At 42.6% G+C, this 25,306-nt stretch overlaps 1 protein-coding gene across 2 annotated transcripts in view; it reads right to left on the bottom strand.

The window, feature by feature from the left end:
• Positions 1-25,306, bottom strand: part of bcr (BCR activator of RhoGEF and GTPase) — an 81,006-nt gene that overhangs the window by 4,012 nt on the left and 51,688 nt on the right. The window contains exons 4-23 of one of the 2 annotated variants that reach the window (XM_035184248.2): positions 24,844-25,029; positions 20,203-20,310; positions 18,475-18,535; positions 18,297-18,349; positions 17,460-17,600; positions 9,846-9,967; positions 9,197-9,362; positions 8,884-9,003; positions 8,556-8,631; positions 8,176-8,280; positions 7,757-7,831; positions 7,570-7,611; positions 7,012-7,109; positions 5,818-5,949; positions 2,948-3,007; positions 2,542-2,651; positions 2,086-2,225; positions 1,352-1,486; positions 1,092-1,197; positions 78-240 (exon numbers count right to left, since the gene is read on the bottom strand). In XM_035184248.2, coding sequence (XP_035040139.2) covers positions 78-240; positions 1,092-1,197; positions 1,352-1,486; positions 2,086-2,225; positions 2,542-2,651; positions 2,948-3,007; positions 5,818-5,949; positions 7,012-7,109; positions 7,570-7,611; positions 7,757-7,831; positions 8,176-8,280; positions 8,556-8,631; positions 8,884-9,003; positions 9,197-9,362; positions 9,846-9,967; positions 17,460-17,600; positions 18,297-18,349; positions 18,475-18,535; positions 20,203-20,310; positions 24,844-25,029 — 2,199 coding nt within the window. The remainder of the gene's footprint in view (positions 1-77; positions 241-1,091; positions 1,198-1,351; positions 1,487-2,085; positions 2,226-2,541; positions 2,652-2,947; positions 3,008-5,817; positions 5,950-7,011; positions 7,110-7,569; positions 7,612-7,756; positions 7,832-8,175; positions 8,281-8,555; positions 8,632-8,883; positions 9,004-9,196; positions 9,363-9,845; positions 9,968-17,459; positions 17,601-18,296; positions 18,350-18,474; positions 18,536-20,202; positions 20,311-24,843; positions 25,030-25,306) is intronic. The other variant, XM_047344462.1, reaches the window with a different exon arrangement.

The following is a 25,306-nucleotide window of genomic DNA, read 5'->3' as shown; positions in this document are numbered from 1 at the left end:
GACAAAAAAGAAACGCTTGTAAATCACCAGGTAAAGCTTCACCAAATTCGAAGAAAGAGCAGATCCGCGAGCGTCACCTGTGCCATGACTTCCAGCGACCAGCTGTCCCCCATGCTGATGGGCTGCGTGGGGTTCGCTGGGATCTTGCTGTCCTTCTCAGAAGGCCTCAGCAAGGTCGGCCCGAACACCGTCGCCAGGTTGTGGAGCGACATCTTGTTGACGCATTCCTTCTCTGCCACCCTGAGGGGAAGAGGAAGACAGAGGAGTTAATCAGTGATGGAGCTGTGTGTTCAGTGTGTATGAGGATGTCAGAGATGCTAAAAGATGTAACTTCCTGCAGAAGTGGATTGCTGGGATAGAAAAGGACAGTTTATTTATCTGCTCGTGGTGAAATCGATTGTCCGAGGACAGAAAATAAAACAATGTTTTTATTAATTAATCATTTAATTGATCTATAAATCAAAAATGAACATGTGCTACTCAGAGCTTCTCCAATATGAGGATCTGCTGCAATTCTTTGCTTTATTTAACTTTATTTAATCTATTTCTATATTGAACTATTAGTTGGACAAAAATAAAAAAACTGACTCTGGGACATAGTGATGGACAATTTTCATGATTTCAAATATAACAGTAAATGATCAAATATTTCCTTCTTGTGACCTTAAATGTCTGAATCTCCTGCTTGTTCCAGTACATATTTAAAATGGAAATCTTCTTTATTATCGAGCTGTAACCTTTTACCATCCGGCACATACTCCTGTAAAGCTTCTAAACGGATGCACTTTGTACGTATTGTTTGTGCTCACATAACGTTTGAGCCTCTTGTTGTAGAAAGTCACCATGGCAACCAGAGGACATTTTACAGTTGCAGCATCCCACAATAGTGACTGCATTTGCTTGAATACAATTAGAGCAGCATCAGAGAGAACGCTGAACATATTATTTACAATTTATCACTGGGAGAAAAAATATTTGAATTAAAATCTTTCAGGAATCTCAACATGTCACGATTTGGCGTAGTGACATTTTGTGGAGAACATATTTATTTGTACATATTACAGAAGCATGTTGTGTGTTTGGTCGTATACCTCTTCAGGTGATCCAAAAGGAATAGGAATGTGACCAGGTTGGGCTCTGGCAGCGACAGCAGTAGGTTCAACATGCAGCTCTCTTTGGCAACACTATCAGACAGAGCTGAAAGAAAAGAAATACACTTTTATTTATCCTGTAGATGACATTTAGAAGATGTAGCTGCTGCTGTAGGGTCAGTAACTCCTCCAGTAATTACTTTATTAACTGATAATAAGCGGTGAGGGGTTTCGATTGTGTCAATAACTTGGGGACTCACTGATGCCACCTGCGAAGTTGGGATAGAGGTCATCAGTGAAAAGAGGCTCCGGGAGCTCTCTGAAGTACAGCTTCAAGGTCCCGGCGATGGCGTTGACGTCCATCTCGCTCATCATCACTGACACGTCTTTATTATCTGCAGGAGACGACAAAAAACGTGAGGACGAGAACGACAGAGGAAGAATTCAAGGCAGGGAAACTCCACGGCACAAGCAGGCAGTCACCATGCCGCAAAAAAACTGTCAAACTTCACCCACTTCACAAAAGGTGCTGTACGTTCGTTAGTAAAAACACCCGCACTCAATGCAAATGTGAGTTCATAAACAAGTTGGTCTTTGTTAATCATCGCACACCAGAGGAAACGCCTCATCTTCACAAACTCACAGAGCTGTGATACTGATCGCCTGATCAACACAGAGAGAAAGATTAGAGAGAGAGATCCTGGCAGCGATGATCAATATATCCTCTCAGCTTTCTCTTCCCTAGAAACGCGTGGCAGTTACAGTAAAGACAGTCACAATGTTTGCAAATGCATTGTGGATATTGTACATTTATAAAAACGTATAAAAAATGAAGGTTTGAAGCTCTTAAAACGAGTCTATCAAATATCATGTTTAGTTTTTTTGTTTTATTCCATAAATGGCAGCGCTACAAATGTAACAAAACCAATTTCAATTCAAAAGCGTTCTTTGAATAAACCTGTGCAAACTGTATTTAGACGAAGGCTCTACTCACTGGTATCGAAGGCCGTCTTCAGGGCCTGAATATCAGTGGCCACCCCCGACACTCTGTAGATGCCCACCTCCTCCATACCCCTCCTTTCAATCTCCTCTAGGCACTGCCGGACAATGTAGGGCACCTTGGAGCGCTCTCGTCTATGAGACAGAAAGAAACACAATTGTTTACAACAACATGCAAACACTATAAAAAACACTTAGATTCATGTTTATCGCCAAGTAGGTGTGATATTTGTGGTTCTGTGCGAAATGTCTATAAACATTGCCACTTTGAGCCTGTTAGCCTCTTGGCTGTTGATTCTTGTCTTGTTAACTAATGGTCTATGGCAGAAGATGATGTAGATAATGTGGAGGAAATATACAAAAAAGATAACCACAAATGCAAAAACAGGAGGGCCTAAAATCGAGCCCTGAGGAACGTCACTGGCTTCCGTGTGTTTTAATCTCAACTCACTTGGTCACCGTGGAGATCTTGACTCCAAACACACCCATTGGTTTCCGCGAGGGCATCCTCTTCAGGCTGAACTCTCGGCTGGTGAACTTTATGGAGAGTTTCACCTCGATCTGAAATAGGAAAAAGGGGCTTTGAGCTAAAACAGGTTTACAGAGTGAGAGGGCCTGGAGTTCCATCTGCTACAGATTTCAATCATCTGGAGGAAATCCTCACATGTTAAAACCAGGTGTAGACTTAACAGACAAATCAACTGCTAAACCACATCCTGGAAAGAGTTTACAATCTCTCTCTGCAGCAGCAGCGATGCCTAATACAAGTGTTTTGAGACGGCAGATGATTCTCGGATTTGACTACTGCTGAACAGCGAGGAGAGGAAGGACAGGAAATCAGAAGGTGACGGACTCACCCCGTTCATGGGAATAACTGTTCTCTGCCAGTCTTTGCCTTGGAGAGCCTGAGGGTCCAGCTTAGTGGAGGGAACACAAGGGGAGAATATACGTTATTTCATTTGAACATCAGTGTGAACACATTTCATTACAACCACACAATGACGCATACATGCCGAGATAAAGGTCAGTTGATCCAATCTAGTCATCCTTTGAAAGTTGTTTTGAATGTTTTTGACATTTCAAATTATCTATAACCTCAACCTGGGGAATCAGAGTGTTGATCATCATCGCCATCATGAGGGATGATAGTTAGTCAGCAGGGTTACACAAAATCTACAGAACGGATTAACAGGAAGGATGTGGTGAAGGTCAAGGAAGGACCCATCACACATTTGGTGTGGATCTGTATCAGGGGGCAGGTCCAGGATTGTTTCCCCCACACTGTTTTTAACAGTTTCATTGATTTCTCAGAGAGTAATTCACGGATCTTCATGAAAATTAATCCCCAAAACAACCACAAGGGGAATATATGTGCCATTCTAGTTTTATTTTGGTAGAAATCTAAATCGTAAAAATACATTTTTAGCTTCAAATAAATTTTACTTGACCTCTTAAGGACACATCTCACCGTTTTCTCATCGACCCCCCCAGCTACGTGAATTCTTACTGTTTGTTTTCTTTGTTAAGTGAACTTATCTTCTCCTACCCCTCGCCCTATTTCTGTACAGCCTCGGTTGTGTCAACACAGCGGAGCATTAAGTTACGACTGCATCAACAGGACAAGTCTTTCCTCTATTGTAGTGGAATGTTTTCAAAGGTGATTTTACTGTGGAGCCACTTCCTGTCTCTTAACTGTGTTTTTTAGAAACACGATTTAATAACTATCATTTATTGAAAGAGACTAAATTCACACTCAAATCGACAGAGCACGCAAACAAACACACACAGACACACAACACTGTATGTTGTATGTTTACCGAGGCTAAGCCCCATCTGGTTGCGTGCAAAGCTGGATTGTGTTTATCATAATTGAATCTTTCGCTGTTTGGTTTGAGCCGTTTTATCTACAAAAGAATTACATTCCACCAAAAAAAAAAACAGCAAAGCCAAACGATCCCCTCTTGCTTCCTGATAAAAAATGTTTAAAAAAAGCTCAAGTTTTTGGCTGACAGATATTGTTATGTCTTCTCCGGTGCTGGAGCGGTCGGGAGGTTCAGAGAGCTGTTTGCTTTTCAACAACGTGAAAAAATAAATATCTAAACATATCTGTGAAAACTGAAGCCCGAAGGCTGAAATTAAGACAAAACGCATGAGCAGGGACAGTTTATGTGTGAAAAGATGAGAAAAGACAAAAGCTTGTTGAGATGGAGAGAAGAATAAGAAACAAAAGGACCAGGAGGACGAATGAGGGAAAAAAAGAAACAAAAACAATAATCTGCTAAAATAATTTCAGATTCAACTGGAGAATTTAACTCCAAGCAAATATCAGATTATCCTCATGCTTTAAATTCACGGGGCTTATTGGTGAAACGTGGGATTTAACAGCCACTGCGGCTTGTGCTAAAGAGAAGGAGTGGCTGCTTCTCGCCCCAGATTTGTGACAATCCTGCTGAGCAACTTTCTCACCGCTCTGGGTGCTTGGTTTAGAATGACATCATCCGTCTGTAGAGGGGGGATAAACAAAGGAACCACTAGGTGGAGCATGTGACCGTTACTCAGGGTTCGCTAAGCAAAGAGGAGCCGTGTGAAGATGTAGTCGACAATTAGAACTGAATTTAGTGTGTGTGCATTATGAGACATCAGGTAGATAATGTCACACTATTGTTTTATATGAGTAATTCATTTAAACTCATATAAAAAAGGTGCAGACGAGAGCATTTTCTAAAAGTGTGTGCAGCAAAGGAGATTACAGCAAATCAACACGAGTGGACACCCACACACGCATGGAAACACACACCCGTGCTCTGCTGTGGGTGGAGGAGTAAGAGAAGGATGTTTTCAGTGGCGCGGGATCAAAGCAGAGTTGCCGTGTTTCCTGCTGAATCTTTTTGTCTCTCTCTGCTGTATCTGTCTTTTGTGCTGAGTGACACAGGCGTTATCCTGCAGGCTGGCGTCATGTTAGGAACCTAATCACATGCTATCAACCTGCAACTATCCACCCTGTCAAATTCATGGACCCGACAGTGTCTGAGTTGTTTTTTTGGGGGCGGCTGTTGCTCAGGAGGTCAGTGGTTCGATCCCCGGCACCTCCAGTCTGCATTCCCAAGTGACTTTGGGTACGATAGCGAACCCCTGACGTTTCCACTGACAGCGAATGGTGTGGGATGGAATGCTTGTACCGTAAAATGCGATAAGACCTTAAAAACACTTTTTAAATACAGTGCAGTTAGTTTTTTCAGGGTCTATTACTAGATATTTTTAATTCTAATGGACAGATAATCTGACAATAATGATTTAATGTCCACCTGTGCAGCACGGCATTTAATCACTAACCCTGATGAACGTTTTAAACACCAAAACCCTGGCAGCAAAATGACAGATCGGGGACATGAAAAGTAACGATTTGTGTCACTCTATCAGAAACGCTGCACGCTCCCTCACCTCAGTGCGTAAATCTTAACTGAGCAGAGTCGCACATGATCACTTCTCAACGTTCAGATTAAACCCACAGACTTGTCTCCATTTAACCAACCCCTCGCTGTCCATTACTCATTTGGGTAATGAATCTAATCGGCCAATTGCCACACGGCTCACCGAGCAATAATATGGATTTTATGCTTTGTGGCAGAGATGGTGACATAACTGCAGATTTGTGATAAATCATAATGCGTCTGCTGAATGGAAGATGGTGTGGGGGGGGGGAAGAGAGAGTGACGTAATGTCATACCGGGATCTGTCCTTTCCCCATGATGCGGTCTGAGCTCTCTCCATCCTCTTTGTTCTGCTTGGTCTTGTTGTAGCACTTCTCGTAGCAGAGCAGCCTCAGGGTCTGAGAGCCCTCCAGGTCAATCTCAAACTCCTGTCGGGAGGAAGAAGAAGAGGAGGAGGAGGAGAAAAACAACAACAACGAGCGGTGAGGACGTTATTCTGCAATAAAATGACAAGCGCAGAAACAGGAATAACAAGAACGGCAAAGATAATGACAGGCTGAGATTATACCCCCGAGGAAAAAAAAAAGCAGCGTCTCCCCTTTATTTGAATGCCGACATGCCACCGCAAAGCACAGCTGACCAACATTCCCTGTAATTATGTAAGGGAGCGCTCCGCATATGGTTTGCACATTGTTCTCGGGCCCACACTGTGTTGGTTCACTTAGCATGTGGACAGATGTGAGTCATCACCAGCAGCTCCTCATTAGCTGATATTATTTCCACTTCGCTGAACAAAATCCTCGCAGAGTCTTCGGGGTCATGATGGAAAACGAGCTGTGCTGCCAATGAACCCGTCCGCTGATTGTGTCTCAGAGCTCCTCTTCCTCTGCCCTGCCAGCCTTCCACGTCCAGCTGTGTCATCAGTATACGTATGTGGACGCGCGTGTGTGCGTGTGTGTGTGTGTGTGTGTGTGTGTGTGTGTGTGTGTGTGTGTGTGTGTGTGTGTGTGTGTGTGTGTGTGTGTGTGTGTGTGTGTGTGTGTTTTCAGGGGCTGCAGATGCTCCATGTGCGTTCTGTTAGACATCTTTGGATGGACAGCTAATTGATTTACAGTACAAGATGTCAGATACATGAGAGGCAGCATCATCTGCACCAGGACTCTGCCAGAAGCTTCTTATTACCTCCGCCGAGGACATTATGTTTTCCCCCTGTCTGTCTGTCTGTCTGTCTCTTAGCAATATTATACAAAAAAACCTTTTCTAACCGATTCAATTTTGGTGGAGATCGAATAAATCTTTTTAACTTACTTTAACATTGTGAGAAAGGGCGTTTTTCAAAGTTATCACAAAATTCTGATATCTAGGAGTGTTTGAACTTTGGTGCAGCTTGATTGAGTTTAAGAGGACTGTTGGGCCTTAGTGGAGGTTTGCGCTCTACTGAGTCCCAGTCTAGATCCAACTGGAAAAATTATAGAGTCGCAGTCTCTTACCTCGTTCCATTTGGGTTCAGTGGTGTATCGATACACTCTCGTCTTGGCTTTACTTGCAAAGAAGCCAAAGGAATCCACCTCCAATGTGCAGTAGAGATCTGACAGAGAAGAAAGTATTTAAAATGTATCAGACGTACTGTAAATCACTGCTGTAACTGAACAGGCCGAAGAGTTTGGCCTGGGCCACCATTTTATGTCTGAACCTGACCGAGCACAGAGAGAAAACTAACCAGAGTCCAACCCAAAACCGAAAAGAATCCTCTTTTTTTGTGTATAAACCCGACTAAAGCCCGGTGTAGTGGGGAAATCATGCAGATGGTCCAGACAATGTGATTGAACCCAACAGGCATCCAGTTTTTTGTGTTCTAATCCATGTAGTGTAAAAAAAATCAAGAAGACACCCCAACCAATGTGATTGAACCCAACCTGAACCCGAATATCATTTCAAAATTTGGATCTGAACCTGGCCCAGCCCGTCAGTTCCCGACCTGTCCGGTATCCACAAGCTAATGTTCATGCACCAGCAGCATAAGACATTCTAATAATGTAAATTCCTACAAGTTTTCCAGTCGTTCACATCATGATTCTTTAGAGTTGAACCTAAAATGAAATAAAATTTTATGGGACAAAGAAAAACTGCTCATCATTATTTTCCACATTAAAGCTGAGTTCTCTACAGGAACTCATTTAGCCTCTGATGATTATTTTCTGTTGTTCACATCAAGGCTAAAGGTGAGTGACTCACTTAAGCTCTGTTTGAGGCCGGAGGCAGAGTGGACGATTACATTCAGGAACCCGCAGAGGCCGGAGGATTCATCCTCTGGAAAAACAGTCAGCGAGCACAGACACAGAGAGAGAGAGAGAGAGAGAGGGAGAGAGAGAGAGAGAGAGAGAGAGAGAGAGAGAGAGAGAGAGAGAGAGAGAAAATGACAGTGAGGGGGGATTAGAAAAACATGCAGATCTCTTGTTTGTTTTGCAGCAGAATCTGATTTTGACTTAAATCTCTTTGTACTTTTCATCCTCATCTGCATCACTTACAACAGAGATGGAAAACACTAAACACCATTTATGACTTATTTACGAAGACAAAAAGAAAAAGATTTAACTAGGAAAACAGTATTTACGTGTGAAAACAATTGTGAAATACAAACATTAGTAATGTACCTTCTTTATTGATGCTGAGTGGAATGTGGTGAACGGTCTGTAGCTTGACACAGGAGTTGGTCAACATTTGTAACTCCATGGACGTCAAGGAGGATGTTTTAAAACCTTAAGAAAAGACAAGGATTTTAGAATATAAATGAGATTATATATATATATATATATATCACAAAGAGAAACTGTTGGTTTTCACTGTGTTTTTCCTAAAGGCCAAAACATTGTTGTCTATTTCAAGGTTCTTTGATTAGAAGTTTTCTCTTGTATCTAGAGTAGTAAAAAGTATCAAGTGCCCAGGATATTTTTTCATGAAGACAAAATAAATAAATAAAATATCCTGGTTTGAATTGAACAATGTTTCAACGTGACATTTCTGGGACACGTACATTTCTTCTGCTGCTCTTTGATTATCTCCTTCCACTCGGCACGTTCGTAGTCAGATGAAATCAGGAAACTGTAACCCTGAAATATAAACACACACAGACAAAGACTGCTATTTCAACGGCTAATAGTCTGGGGAGAAACAGGTTGGAACATTAAAAAGCACACGTTTTATTTTTGACAAATACATAAAGTCAAAATTTGAAATCTGTGGTTATATATTCTCGTTCAGGAAGATTTGACAAGGAGAATTAATGTTTTGGATGATTAACGAGGGAATATGACAGAAAATGAGACGAACAGAACATTCAGTTTAAGACAGAGCGTCATCACCTTTCCGTTCTTGTTGTAGACGCGGATCGGCATGCTCGGAGATGTTAGCAGGAGAAGAGACTCCTGTTCGGACAACTTCTTCCTCAGCCGGTCGATGACCTTTGAACCCTTGTTGGCTCTCTGCAATCACACAGGAGAAAATTGTTCATACATACATTTATGCAGAAAACCTAGAAACCAACCACTGATAAACCAACAATTATTGTGTTTCAATTTATGCTGCACTGTTATCTTTTTTCTTCATTCCTGAACAGCTTTCATTGAAAAACGCTATTCGAACACCCTCCGCTGTCTCGCTGTGTATCCACTTTACCTTCTCTCTCTGAATCTCACTGCGGAGGTGTGAGATCTTGACCTTCATGGCATCGAGCTCCTCATCGGGGACCTGGGGGATGGTGAGTGGTTCGGTCTCCTCTGGACCCTGGAAGGTCAGTTCAGTCAGGGGGATGTACCACTTACTGTCGTACTGCTGACTTTTTCTGCAGCGGCAAGAGGAGATGGGGAAAATGAGAGGGGATGTGTGAGGAGAGACGAGTAAATAAAAAGAGAGAGGGATATAAAGCAGGTATAAAAGGAGGAGTAGATTGATAAATAGGGATTAAAACGATGACGAGTCTGGGGGATGAAGGAGATAGTGTAAAGGGATAAATGGCCTAATTGTGGGCAACAATGCCAGAGAGACATTTAACCTCGTTAAATGATTATTTATCATAAAAACATCAATTGAGGACCTTAAGGAAAATCTTCTTTTTATGAGATAATGAAATCATGTCGGTGGTATTCAGATTTATTTATTCAGTTGTTAAAGTAGTTTTTATTAGATTTAGGAAATGTAATAATTCCCGAAAAATCCAAAGGTTTTTGTTATGATATAAGATTTAAGATATGCAGTCACATTTTTCCGATGCCTCACCACGACCACAATCAATGTATTTGTTGGATTTCACTGTCTCGTTTCTTACCCTCCGATCTGTTTTTTCAGTTTGGCGCAGAGCAGCAGATCCGTGAAGAGGAAGACGTGTCGCAGCTTCCTGGCTCCTTCCACCAACTCCACCATGAAACTGTCCCTCAGCAGCTGCCTGTTCTGTGGGGAAGACACACAAACACAATGTGCCGGGTCAGGAACACTGAGGTTTTGGTGCTAATATCACAACAGCAGAGGAAAAAGAAACATACAAATAAAGGTCAAACATTAATATTAAAAGACGCAGGTCGCTAAAATGGGGAAAACAAGCTATAATGTTAGTGACGAAGCATTTTTGTGAGTCACAGTCGGCAATCTGCTTTATTCTGTGGACAGGACACAGTTAGTTTTCAGAGCCTTTGTGTTGCGGCTGCATCCACAAGCTTTATCCCTCCTCCTCCTCTCCTCCTCCTCCTCTCCTCCTCCTCTCCTCCACAGTCCCCAACCCTGTTCTAACAGAGTGAAATCTGGAGGAGAACAAGGCGGAGAACAGCAAGGAGGGAGAGAAGGTTTAGCTTCATCAAAAAACGTCCGCTCCACTAAATCGTTGGTGACAAAGCTCATGTGCAACCTACTTCTATTTATTGAATAACAACCAAATTATTACGGAAAAAAAAGGTGTCGGGTGGTGTTAAACGTTAAATAGCATCGATAACCTGATGAAAATATTTTGTCATATCCTGACATAATCATTCATTTCCAGCTCACAGAAGAATGAATGAGGGGGTCGAGGGAGAGGAAGAGTGATCTCTGGAACCTGACGTCAGACTATGTAATCATGTGTGCAATTTTAAATGTGGCCAAAAGGGGGCAGTGATGTAATTTGCCAAAGCAGGAATCCGGTACAGTATTAAAAAGCACAGGGAGGAGTCACATGTCAAACCACAGCTCAATTATAAACGGTTCAGTTCTAAATTCTCACAACATTGGTTTTGTTTGTGTTAAGGACCATAAAACTGTGGAGTCTGAGAACTTGACTGTAAAAATGTGGGAATAAAATGACGTGTATTTGTATCACACACTGAGAAGGTTAGGACATTATATACAAATATTTTAATCTATTTTAGCACTTATTTTGATTCTTAGTTTTGCACAAATCCTACTAAATAGTTTTTTTTAACTCTACACACATTTATTTGAGGGTAATTTACCTTATAGTTTGTTTTAATTTCAAATCAAGTTATTGGAATAAAAGATATAATAGACGGCAATGAATTTAATTTAAGTTTAACTTTACAGACTTGTAACGTTAAAGAGTGAACATTACCAGACAAGAGGCTCGACACCTAATGGGCTATAACATTAACAAAACGCAGACATGTAGGATTTTACAGTCCATCTACTTCTGCTCGCCCTGCAAAACAAATAAAAAAACTTTTAATGCACTTTTAACTACTTTACATTATTTTTCTCCACAGGACACCTCGGCTTCGTATATACAACCAGTGGTTGTTTGTGAGCCAATCACGTCCCTGTTTTCCTCATGGAGCCCCCCCCCCCTTCACAAACACAGAGATGCTGTCACTGGCAGAACACGCTGAAGTGGAGCTGATGCAAACTGCAGGAGAGCTCTCTGTGCTTACAAAACCTGACCGGACATCTGCTGGGAAAGAAGAGGATCCTGCTGTGTCGCTCAGTGTTTGTGCACGACGGAGAGGGCGAGGGGACGGTGAGGGAGACGGGGCAATGAAAGAGATCATGTGTCAGAGAGAGGAAAGGAAACAGAGAGAAGAAGCCAGGGAGAGGGAGAGAGAGAGAGAGAGAGAGAGATGCTCCCAGTGGGATTGTTGTCATAGTGCAGTTTTCTTACTGTCGATACCGAAACCACGTGACGCGTCGCCAGCGCAGCTCCTGTGCGCCGATCTGTCGTTGAGGCATCTCCTCATGGACTCACACAAAGAGCCTACAGCTGATTACAATCGCACTCTGATCTTCAAAATGAAATCTAACAGGAATCTAATTTCCAAAGGGAGGGGATCTAATTATTCATAACTACATAATGAAACCTGCAACGATGGCATCTTGTGATGGGAGAACATCCAGATGAGTTGCTCTCGGTGTGTCTGGTATTTGTCACTAGTGGCAACTGGGATGCATCATTTGTCGGTCCACACACAAGATGATGAAATTCCACTTAAGAAAACTGAAAGACGCGTTCAAATCATTGCTTCTTTTGCGTGTTGGCCCTGCTGCTGCTGCAATGTCCTGATCCAGGGTGTGTAGTAACACGTCTGCTAAGTTTCCCCAGTACAGCTTCATCATTCAGGCGATTACCAAGGTTTTAGGACTTCAATGACATGAGACACGTGCTCTCATGTCATTTCACTCTATATATAGCATGTTCACTGTGCAGTAGTCAAACTGCTGCTCTTAGTGTTTTAGCATAATATTACTACATTAAACTGTAGGAATACTGGAGTTACAACATACTATGAAGTAATACATGCCTGCTAAAAGCCCCACTGCACCATCAGTGTACAACAAAACATGTGATCTTCATATTATGGTCAAGTTTACATCTTTCTAGTTGGGCCAGTTTCTTTAAAACCCCAAAATGTCAACCTCCACACATCAGGCTTCATCATCAAGTTACAGATTCAGACCTGGAATGCACATTAGATTTTTATACATATTATATTTGTTTAATTATGTCTTCCTTTCTTCTATTTGTAGTATAATCTTCTATTGAGTCCATACATTAGCTGTGGTCCCAGTAGTGTCATACTCGTTCATGGGATAAGATGATCTCCAAAGCAACACAGGGAATATGTATTTTCTTTTACAAATGATTGGGGATTAATTAAAGGTTAGAGGAGCCTTTTGGACCCTCCCCCTCCCCAGGGCCTGGTACATGTGACCCGGTGTTACTCTCAATGCCAGCAGCAAACATTTTGGCCACAGAGCAAAGTGCAGCTACTTTAAAAAAAATTGTAATGTGGAGTTAATCTTCGAGTACAGAGAAAGAAAGCATTCCTCTGCAAATACCACAACAAAGATTTGAATCTGGAACCTTACGCTCGGAATCTACATTGTTTTCCAACAAGCCCAAATCTCCTGTGATAATCATGCAGAGTCAGCAGCAAATCCTCGGACTGGACCAGTCCATTGATTGGATTATGGGACAGAAAGTACAGCAGTAGATTAGGTCGGGTTATTGCAGAGAAAGCACCTCACGCTGACTCGTGCAGATTACAATGAGGGGGTCAGCAGAATCAGTTGAAGGGAGGGACAGTACAAGAATGAATGATGCTCTTTTGGGAGCCATGTTGGATTTGTTTTTCCTCGTTCAGGTGAGCGGGCTGGGCTTGAAGTGACCCGCTGCCCCACAAGCATCCGGGGGTAATCCCCTCGTCCATTGATCGCACGATAAAGAGATAAGATAACAGGAGGGATAACAGCTAGATTAGGGATTTACGGGCGTCTTAACTGTGTGTGAGTGAATGGGGATGGTGAGGAGGGATGAAGCGAGACAGGACACAAGTAAACAGTGAGACTGAAGTATCTGTTTTATCTGCACGTTCAGGTCTTCAGACGAAAATGCTGAGCAGAGGTTTAAACCAGAATCGAGACTCTATGAGCGTTCTTTATTGAATTAGAAGCTGAACTGCAGATCTTGGATCTATGAGGAATTATTCAATAAACCAAAAAGCTCTGTTCACATGGGTTTATTATAGTGGTGAAGTGCTGAATATCTACAGATATGTTTAGTTCTTATCTAATTTCCTTTGCCAAGGATGTTAGGTTGCCATGAAACTTGGAAACCTGAAACTACCACCAACGTGTAGCTGAGAAATGTAATGTGGCCTGAGCTATAAGGTGTGTTTTAATTTGAGGGGAACGTTAGGCACTCTACTAATTCTATTTCAGCTTCATTGTTATATATTTGGATGCAGGCTTAATGTAATCTAGTTGATGCTTGTTTCTAGTTTCGAGTTTAAAATGTGCTTATGCAGCGGATTCGCTCGGCTTCCGGGGGAAAAGCCATCTTTAATAAACCAGCGCATCAGATAACAGTGTGGCAAAGCCAGTTATGGGGAAACGTGACTTTCTATATTTCTCCTAACAGCTGACCGGAACATCAGCAGCAGCGGAGTGGAAGAGGAGAGACGTGAGGCAGAGCGCTCTGACAGCACAGAGCGCAGATTAAATATTGACCATCTCCTGCAGGAGCCTCGCTCAGAGCGTGTGCACGAGTAATGGCATGAATTTACAAAAGATCCGTGTTTATATTTAGAACGCACGCTCGAAGGGGCATCTCTGCACTTGTGGGTTTTGCTGTTGTGTATGTGTGTGTGTGGGGATTTGTACTGATACAGTGGAAGGAAGACGTGCAGACGGATGAAAGTGGTGCAGGCGATTTATACTTGAAACACACACACAGTCCCATCAGCACCGTTTCTATCCCAAAGGCAAACAAGGCTCAGTGAATTGAGATTTAGGCAGCGCCATCGTTTGCTTTTATATTAGGCAGCTTCTGTTTGTCCCCTCCCATCATCTGGCGGGGCTGGGGGCCTCTGGGGGCCTCTGGGGGCCACTTGTGCTGCATAGCTCCTGCATGCCTCCACTGAACACACCACAGGTTACATGCTTGTGTGTTCACATGGAGGATGAGCGTATAAGATTGTTTTTGCCTCTTCTGCAACGATTGCATAATCGAAAAAGATCATTGCTTACTGCAGAGCATTGAACTTCAAACTTTTCCCACGTTTTGTTATTATTATTTTATATCTATTTTATTATTTTCATCAGCCTTTGATTTGAAGCAGGATTACACAAAAAAAAAAGAACCAATTTTCATGAAACTTAGTAGGAGGATGCATTATGTGTCTGGGATGATCCAGTTAAAATTCGGTGTGGATCACAGCATTTTTTCATCATTTTCTCAGAGAATAATTAATGAATCATGATGAAAAAAAATCTGGCATATTTAGAGGACGAATATCTGTGAGCAATTTGGTTCAGATCCCCCCCCCACCCCCAAACAAATCTGGATCCAGAGAATTTAAATGTGGTTTTATAAGCAGACTGTTGGGCCTTGGCGGAGGTATGAGATCTACCAAGCACCATTCTACTCTTGGAGATGAGCTCGTAATACTCTCAATAAACTCAATACCAAGCTCGTGTTAGGAGATTCAGAAATATTAAAACATTTCTACAAACCCTGGATGCCGCCGACCAATAATTCACAGAAGAGCCAAATTAATGAATAATATTTCATTCAAATGTTTGTCATTTTGCTCACTGAAATCCTGCAGTTAATAAAATATGTGTTGAAATTTTAAATCACACAGAGTTAAACCATCAGTATTATCAGAGGCCTGAGTCGCTCTTCAGATATCTAGGCAGATAAAAAGTTCAGTGACAAACACCGCTCTGATGCTGATGTGTACAGACATCAGGCTTAAGCGGAGCGGCAGCTTAGGAGAGTGAATTGGTGCTGACATGGTAAAACCTGGTATCTCACTTTACTTGATTGTTTTGCGTAATTATAGGTTTTTAAACAGCGATGTGCTCTACTAGGTGTCGTTAAGCGTCTTCCTCACCGTTGGATACACAACACGAGCTTCTCTTCTTCTCCAGGTAATGACTGTTGTCCTTTCAAGCGTCTAACATGTTGCAGCTCAGTTGGTGAAACGCAGACAAAAACCCGGGGCATATTATACACTCCTGTCTATGGAGAGGTACGATATAATGAGCCCCATTGATTTCCATGTGCTGCTTTCATGTATCCATCATAAATATTTGATGACTGGTGTGGAGGTCTGGCCAGACTGGGATGGAAGTGGGGCCTGCGGGGATAGAAGGCATGTGTGTGTGTGTGTGTGTGTGTGTACTTGTACTTAAATATTTGTGAGGACTATTTTGAGCATAGACCGTTACGGATGGAGGAGATTTTGGCAGGTTGTCAATTTTTCAAGACTTGGCTTTAGGGTTAGGGTTAGAATTAGGTTTAGGTTGGGGTTAGAATTAGGGATCGCATTTAGTCTTGATGGTTGAGGTCAGGGTAAGGGTCTGGCAAATGCATTATACCTGTGAGTGTCCTCGCTAAGATAGAAGTACAAGAACAGTTGTGTGTGTGTGTGTGTGTGTGTGTGTGTGTGTGTGTGTGTGTGTGTGTGTGTGTGTGCATGTTCAAAGGCAAACAAGAGCCAGAGAAAGAGAGTGGGTGAATGGAACAGAGAGTAGTGTTTTGTGTGTGTGTGTGTGTGTGTGTGTGTGTGTGTGTGTGTGTGTGTGTGTGTGTGTGTGTGTGTGTGTGTGTGTGTGTGTGTGTATGGGTGCGGTAATGACCCCCCGGTGAGCAGAGGGTGGAGCTGACGGAGCCTTTACGCTCGCTCGCTCCTGCCCTCCGTTTATGAATAATTAACACGGAATCTGCCAGTCAGAGCGGACCGGTGGCTCATTACAAGGCATTATGTACGGCAGTGTCACGCAAGCTATCAATCAAGACGCATCCACTCATGTGCGTCAAGTCATCTCCGGGGGTGAGAGAGACAGTGGGGGGTGGGGTGTGTGTGTGCGTGTGTGTGTCTGCACTCGGGGAGATGGAGCGACGGGGGGGCCACGAGAGAGACGCAGTGCAAACAGAGAATCACCCTCAACTACGCAACCCTTGTATAACCATATAAGGGCATGGGCTCTGCTTTAGGCTGCAGATTGGTGGCCCCCCCCCCCGCGTCGCACTCTCATCTCACGGTGACTTCAAGGTCTTTTTAGAGGGCGGGGTCATGACATCATCATGCTCAGTGAGACCTAAACTGATGAAACAATATGAACCAATATGATCTACATGCTAAGCATCAACTGTCTGTAGAATCACGGGGGGGATATTTTTTGTTGTTTATGTTATGATGAGCATTGTAATATTCGACTTTTCGTAAATACACTGGATTTAAATCGCAGTTTTTTGGGGATTATCGACCATTTTAGTTACATTCACCCATTAATTTAGAATTTAGCCATTTTTACGTTTTGCCATTCACACACACACACACACGGTGCATCTATGTGCAGCCCGAGCAATCTCGGGTTCAGTATCTTGCCCAAGGACACTTTGGCACGCAATATGGGGGGAGACTGGTATTGAAACCTCTAGTTGGTGGACGACCCGCTCCACCTCCTGAGCCACAGCTGCCCAATAATTCACACATTCCTGGCACAGTGGTCAGGGGCAATTTGGGGGTAGAATGTCTTGCTCTTAGGCATTAAGCATTCAGACTGGAGAAGCTGGGCGTTGAACCGCCAACCGTCTGGTTAGTGGACTAACCACAACCTATCCGTTTCCTTTATAGCCAGTGAGACCAAATTCATTAAAGTTGTAGAGTTTGGTTTTTGTGATGTAAGGTTGTATGTTTTTTATGTAGCATGTTACCGAGATGATAGACAACTGTCCTGCCCACAGATAAAATAAACACTTTTCAAGATGCAACAAATTATGTAATAAGACACTTAAACCATCCATTAACCAAAACAGGAAAAAACACAAATTTACCTCTAGTGCACATTTCTCCAATCAGGTCTCTCAGTAACTAGAACTGGAACTAATTCTTTATGGAGAGTCACATATTATGTCCCCTGCAAAGTGGTTCTTGTTCTGTTTTGTAAATCTCACCTCTCCCTTCTTGACGGTCATAGACTGGCGCCGGGGCGTCGTCTCCTCGTTGATGCTGGACAAGAAGTTCTGGGAGATGCGCAGAGCGTCCTGCAGCAGAGCGTGGTCCGGGTGGCTCGTGGGCGTGTGTTTGAGTAAGTCCTGCAAGTACAGGAGTGAGGAAGAAGTATTAACTCTCAAAAGCAAGCACATTAAGCTAAAAGCACACATGCCTGGGTGTATGTATGTGCAACTAAAAAGTTACAGCATGGGACATTAAACTGTTGGTCATTCAAGCATGTTTGTCCTTTTTATTCCATTAAAGTCCTTTGATGCACAAACGGTTCGGTCACCCTCTCACTGAGCTGTAAGAGGTTTCAGACCTGTGATGTCAGGTCTGAAAACAGAACACACAGGTTATTACTTTTTCATAAATGCAATAAACTAAGCCCTGGGTTGGAGCAATAAATGGCCAAGGAGAGTATGAAGACAGATGTTTTTCCATCTTCACTAAAACAAAAAACTGAGACTGAAACAAGAAGTTCACACAGGAGGTAGAACAATCAAAAATAAGACTTTGGAAAAATAAAGTTGAGTCTTTATTTTGCATGAAACACATGAAACTTGGAACAAACAAATGCTCACATCCCATGGTGGCTTTACAAAAAGCCATTTCTGGTCTATAATCTGACTGTTTCTTATCAAATTCAGCATTGAAATTATATTTATTCGGTGGGTAATGTCTATTTTTTGGAGATGGAAACCTGTGTCATTCCTTCTAAGGTCAATTTCTGAGAGAAATCATAAAACACAACAGGGTTTTATGGACTAACAATATAAAGGAGCCCTCTTACTTACATGAAGTACCAATGTGCTACGTGTTACTCTGTCCACTGGTTTATATAGTAAAGCTGTAGAATAGAAAGAAGAGAAATCAGACAAAACATTTTATATCACAGATTTATATATACATACATATTTTACTTTACATGATATTTGAATGTTGGCAGAAGTAAAACCTAACACAGTGACTGACCCTCTAGAGAGTTCTTGCCCGTCTGGTCCTTGCAGTCTTTGGGGCTCCTCACCTTCAGGTTCTGTTTGGAGACAAAAGAGATAGAAAAAACCTTTTTATAAACCATCATTAAAACCCGTTCGGTACAGTTAAAATATGCAAAAACACGGCCAGGTTATTATCTTTGCTGGAGCTATGAGGTCGCCCACTTTTAAACTAATTACGCCATCCTCAGCAGCTTTCCCCCACGTCCACCATCTTGCTCAGATGGTTCAGAGTCATGCATCATTACTTAGACCATTAACAAGCGTCCATGATGAATTCCCCATCCTGTGTGTGGACCCCAGCGTCGACGCTAACCGGTAGCCCTCATAAAACATAGACGAAGATGGATGATGTATCAGAGATGTGCCACATGCTTGAAAACGTTGGGGGAGAAACGGCACAAGAGCCCAAAGACTTGGTCGTCACACTCTTGCTACAACAGAATTTTATTTTTATCCCACTGAGCTAAATTAATAAAGAGGTGAACATTTGCAACTTTAATGTGCATTTTATAGTTCAAATAAGCTCCACACATGGAGTTACAGCTGTAAAAATATTTCTAAAAGGAAGAATCTGAACTCATTTTCATAGAAGATACAGTTTGTGTTTTCCCAGTTGAATACAACACCAGTGAGAAGGTCGATAATCAGTTTAAACCAGGGCCAGTTTTGTTATATCAGCATCCAAAACTCGATTTGAGGCATGAGAATAAGTGTTTGTCCACGATACAAGAAATTGTTCCGAGTCACCGCAGCTCTTGCAGACTTGTGTTTGAGGAAAAGATAAGTTTATTAAGCCGTCACGGCTTGTCTACAGTCTGTGTATGTACCAATACACTGACTGATGCAATACTGAGCTCATATTCTCCAGGTCGGACGTGAGTATGAAGCTGAGACAGAAAATACCAACCACCATCCTCAGTGTTGTACCATTTTCTGGATGTAAAAGCATGTGTAGCAGATAAATAATAATAATAACACACACACACACACACACACACACACACACACACACACACACACACACACACACACACACACACACATACACACACACACACACAGTAAATTGCCTCTGGCTACGTTTGTGCAGAAATATTGAGCAGAGCATTCGAATTTAAATGCAGTGAGATGATAAAAGCTGCGTGGGTGAATAATGGGAGAGCGTTTTGAAAGTACAGTACATCAGGTACAGAGTAAAAAGAGCCGTTAGAGACTCTCTCTATACAACACGACTCTGAAACTGTTCCTATATACTTATATAATATATATAACACTGTGTTTGTGTGATTAGGTAACACTGTTTCTCTTATGAACTGAGTGTGCTATCAACTATCAAATACTTTTAAACAACATTTTAGAGTAAATTTGGCTCAAATATTCTCCGGTGATGAATGTTAAAGTGAACTTTACTTTACTTTTATCTACATTAGACACAGCATTGCTTCATACATCAAAGAGAGAAGAAGTGGATTGGATAATTTGCTGGTATGCAGGGGTTAAGTGTCTGACTGACTGATTTAACACGGTGCTAAAGTGATCCCATAACTCAAGAGATCACAGCGACAACTTTGCAACAACACCGAACCGTTAACTTTCTGTCTAATGCCTTCACCCGCATTCACGGTATCGCTTTCATTAAACACACACGTCACTATCACTGCTTGGCACCGCTGCTCTGTTATTCTCCCTCCCCCCTACTTACCTCGGAGATTTCTGCAAACTGTGTGTTCGCCTGGCAGCACTTCTCCGCCGTCTCCACGGCCAGCTCGTAGTTGTCCACGAACGCTCGGTAAACTCCGAGTTGGCTGGCCTGATGGAGAGAGAGAAAGGGAAACAGAGACATGATGTTAATTTAAAGAACAGTCAGCAAGTGTTAAGAGGTTTGACAGTAAATTCAACTCTTGACTGATGTCCGGTTAAAAAATAAAAGAGCACGTTTGGTGTTTTCTGAACTGTTGCATCTGAAATATTTGACACCACACAAGACAAATCTTTACTATCGACAATATGAAGCTCAAACTATAAGAAAATCCAAAATTTCAATACAAGATGAATAATCCATGATATTATATAATGGAAAAAGAAGATTCAGTCCAGTCAGCTGCGTCTGGGGAACTGTGACGACACCACCAGCAGAAGCACAACACACATCACTGTAACAACAACAACAGCACAGGAACCTTGGTACCCTTTGCAGGCTGGGCCCGTCGCCTTGGCAACCAAGGGGGACCTGCACTGTGCCGGGGTGAGTAATTAATGATCGGTGAAACAGAGGCTATGAAAGCACGTTTGGAAAGCTGCACGGGTGAGTAAGATTCCAGCAAACGCTGCCTGCCAGCGCTGCGATCCATCTCCACGGCAAACAAAAGGACAGTCAATTCTCCTGAACAAAAGCCAGAGGACGAGAGGCTGCAGCGGAGACGTGGGCTTTGTGTGTAATGTCGAGTTTCACCCGGACCTCTGAAAGGGATATAGCTCCGAAACTCTCACCTGAGTGTAGCGGATACACGAGTGTGTTGAATTACCAGCTTTAAAGCTCTTTGTGACCTTACTAATAACACGTCAGACCTTTTAGGGTAAACATGGGCCAGTGTGAAGTTATCATTTTTTTGGCGGAGCTCAGGAATTCAGTCCATCATTACCCCACAGACGAGGAGATTGTGTTTCCGTGGACGTTTATTGGTTTGTTTGCAGGAATTCCTCAAAAACTACTAAACAGATTTCCATCCCATTTTGTGGAGAGGCTGGGCATGACCCTAGAAAAGCCCTTCTGTGTTTTGGTGCGGATCCAGGATTTTTTTTTCAACTTTGCTGAACAAGACGGGGGGTTTTCCCACATGTTTGGTGATTTCTCAGAGTGATTATTGAGACTTGAAGGGGAAAAAAATCGGGCATGTCTATGATTGTGTTCAAATTTCATGCAGATCCAATGAAAATATGGATCTAGTGAATTTAAATGTGTAAATTAATATTTTATGTAAAACCTTTTTTAAACTCATTTTTTAAAACTCATTGATAAAGTTCAGCATCATGTCTATTTATGTTTGTAAATTCTATTGCTCTAATTATTGCAGAATTTCTTTGTCTTGCCTCGTTACCTCACTTTAAACCTTGCTTTTTAAAAATGTTCTCTACTATTAATATTAATAATATATCATTGTTGTTATTATCATTAATGACACACATCCATAAAACAATGACTATAACTATCTACAACTGTGCTCATTCATTCTTTTCTGGACTATTTTGAGGCGGACCCTAACCTTCCTAACATGACCTGATGTGAAGTCACAAGATTTCTAAACAACATTTGCACTTATTGTGTTACTGCCGGCAGTTTGTCTATGTGTGGGTGTCGTACAGCTGAAAAAAGAAAGACACAAACAGCAGAAACTTGTACCTTAAAATATTGGCTTTTGAGTTTCATGCATCAAAATCGTCCCAAAATGGATCTGTGGCGTTCTGTATAAATCAAGTACATCCAGGAAGAGGCAAAGTGGTGGAAAAAAAGAGGAGTGGAGCAATTTTCACAATCCTGTGTCCCGCCCTGGGCCACACAATCTGCACCATTCAGAGCGTGACAGTTCGACTGTGTGAGAGCGCGTCTGCCAGCCGCATCCACCGAGCGGCACGAGACGGCGTGAAGGCTTTACCGAGCGTTCGGCTGCGGCTGCAGTGTGTGAGAGCAGAAAAAAATGGCTTTAGGTGATGAAAGAACGTGTCTGGGTGCTTGGATTTCTCAGTTGGGGATTTGTCTTGTAGTGAGACTCCGTGTGGAAAACAACATTAAGAAGAGCAGCCTCATGACGGACCACGGCTGGAGATTGAATTTAGCCGCTTGGCTTGTAAGAGAGCGCAGGCAGATATTCATTCTCAAATACGTGGCAAATACATTATGAAGTTTTTGCCTGGAAAGCAAAGAAAGAGACGGTGAAGCTAAAACCAGGAGTTACAGATCCAGAATTGGAGAGGTTCTGATACATGGACCAACTGAGCGTATGTTACTAACCCTGCATGGCTATCATGGTTGTATCGCCTGGCTCAGGTTGAACCCTTTGAAAAACATACATACCATATCATACCGGAAAAAGCCCACATGTAGATAAAACTAGAAATATACAACACCCCTCCTAACGGAAATCTTGCATACAGTACACGTAGCCATTTTACTTGTGGGACTTTTCAGCGTGAAATATTGCCATAATGCAGCAAAGAGAAAGAAGTAGTTTCTGGAAAAATAAAATTATTACTAAAATACTTTAGAGACCTGGTATTGGATCGATAGATAGAATTGCATACTCGCCAATGCCCGACCCGGCATTTTCGGCAGTAATTGAAGGCATCTCTATCCAAAATGTGCCTTGGTAGTGTGGAGTGTGGTGTGGTGTGAGTCCAACCTTGGATTTATACACTGTGTTTTCTCCTGATCATTGATGTTAAAGCTTCGGAACACAGATAATCCAAGTACTCGTATTTCCTCCAACACACACACACACACACTCTGTACATACAGCACAAATGGTTGTGAGGCCAAACAAAGGATCAAGAGGTTTTCTTCTTCCTCCACAAATCCACGAGCATCTTTGGTCGTCAATCTCTGCAGAGCAACAGTCAGTTTATCTCCGTCTGTCTTTGTGGTGTAAAACCTTCACCTCTTCGTTGTGCACGAAGTGTTTAGGAGCAGCAGGAGCACAAGTGTGATTTAGCACAATTTCCAGCCTTCAAACACTTCTCCCCCACACGCACGCTCATAACCCGTCACCGGCGCTTTGCCTCTTCCTCTTTTCTCTCTCTCGTCTCCTGCTCTGATGTCTCACGATTCCTAAAAAACTCGTCTGCTTCCTCTCGCAGACTTCAGCGTCACGGCGAGACGGCTCTATCAGAGTCGCAGCAGCCGAAATCTACTCGGATACCCTCTCATCCTCCACCCCCTCCATTATTTGCCCGTATCTCCTCCTCTGCTCCCATCTAAGCTCTTCCTCCCTCCTTCTCCACCTCCTAAAAGAACGACTGACGTGTAGCATTTTACATCTCTGTTTTTGTTGTAGGTTCAGCGTCTTCTCATCTGGACTTTTATTAGCTACTGTCTGGAGGGAAGAAATGGGACAGAAACTGTGGGATGCACTAGTGTGTGTGTGTGTGTTTGTGTGTGTGTGTGTGTGCAGAGTGACAATCACAGCCAGATTGTTGATACCGATAGAAAAAGTGTAAATACAGCACGTAAAAAAAAGCATGTCTTTGTCAGGCTGACGTAATGGTTAAAAGCAGACAAAGGAAATGGGCTCTCGTACGATCACACGAGCACCAGACGAAGCGGATATTCCCTCCATCTCCTAAATAAAGCTCCAGCAACAATAGCTCTCATGCACTGTTCACAGACCACAGCCACTCTGCTCACTATTTATTCATCACCCATATTAGAACCATGAAATCGTTTTTCCGGGAACTGAGAGTCGTTTTATTGTGACCGAGGAGCAGTTTTTTAGAAAGATAATATATAAACGAGCATCTAAATAAAGTATTTGTTTTAAAAAAAAAATGGATATTGTGCCCGCTGGACTGCAAGGTGAGTCCCCAGGGAAGAAAAGGCTGATGGGATACGTTACTAAGAGAGAGAGTGAAAGAGAGAGGCTCCTATTTATAGCAGCTTCTTTGAGACACAAAGCACACAGTGGAGTGATGGACTCAGAAAGGCGGCATTGTGAAACATGCATGCACCTCCCTCTATGTGTGTGGATGTGTGTGTGTGTGTGTGTGTGTGTGTGTGTGTGTGTGTGTGTGTGTGTGTGTTCGAGCACATGTGAATCTGAGGGGGAAAGAGACAGAAAAGAGAGAGAGGGAGAGTGAAGGAGACGCTGGCGGGAGAGAGGGGGAGAATATTTAGGACGGAACTAACAAATGATTCATTGTGGGTTAATTGACCCATTGTGAAAATGATTAAATAGACCCAGTGTACGTTTGGCTCGGACGTGTTTGGCAGAAACGACCAGAAGGGAAAAGAGAGAGAGAGAGAAAGAGAGAGGAGGAAATGGGAAGAGAAGGACAATTCAGATTTAATTTGTCCGGATTTAACATGATAAAGGAAAAGAATCACTACAAAAATCTAATCGACATTTTTTTATTGGTTTATTGAATTTGAAGCTGATGGAAGGCCTCCTGATTCTAGAAATGACATTAATGTGAATAATGCCGATCTAAGAGTTTGTTTTGGCTCTGCATCCATATGTAAGGTTTTTGATTGTCCCCTTGTTACTTTTAACAGGGCTGACGTCACACAAACGCACACCACAACCTCAAATGTCCCGAAACCGAACCCCAAATCTCTTTCTGTTCCCCCCCTCACCAGTTTCTGGAAGAGGTCCCCGACTCTCTGGTGGTGGCTCCACTGCTGCACGCGGGGCAGGAGTCCGTCGTAGAACTCCTTGTGGATCTCGTACAGCTCAGGCACTTTGAAGAAGATGGTTTCTATCTGGGCCACGGTGAGGACGGGCTGCGACGTCGTGGCTGCAGCCTTCAGCGGCTTCATGGGCTGGGGAAGAACAAACAGTAGAGACGGCAGGTGTGACACAGGCTCTTTTCATACAGTGCATGTGTGGGTGAACTTTAAGTACATGTAAATTGGACAAAACTTTACAGAATGACTCAGGCTTCAAGTACAGAATAACGATTCTATCACAAAAGCAAAAAGAAGTTGCAGTGGTGAGCATGTTGCCTTTAAGCAGACATTTAAAATATCAGCGTTTATTCTGAGTTGTGTTTCTGTTAGTGAGAGAATCACAACAGTAAAGTTGTGTGCCATGAAACTA

This window comes from Hippoglossus stenolepis, chromosome 18, assembly GCF_022539355.2.
Source record: "Hippoglossus stenolepis isolate QCI-W04-F060 chromosome 18, HSTE1.2, whole genome shotgun sequence".
In the NCBI taxonomy this organism is placed as follows: domain Eukaryota; kingdom Metazoa; phylum Chordata; class Actinopteri; order Pleuronectiformes; family Pleuronectidae; genus Hippoglossus; species Hippoglossus stenolepis.
Note: the sequence above shows the minus strand (reverse complement) of the source record. Positions and strands in the feature narration are given on the sequence as shown.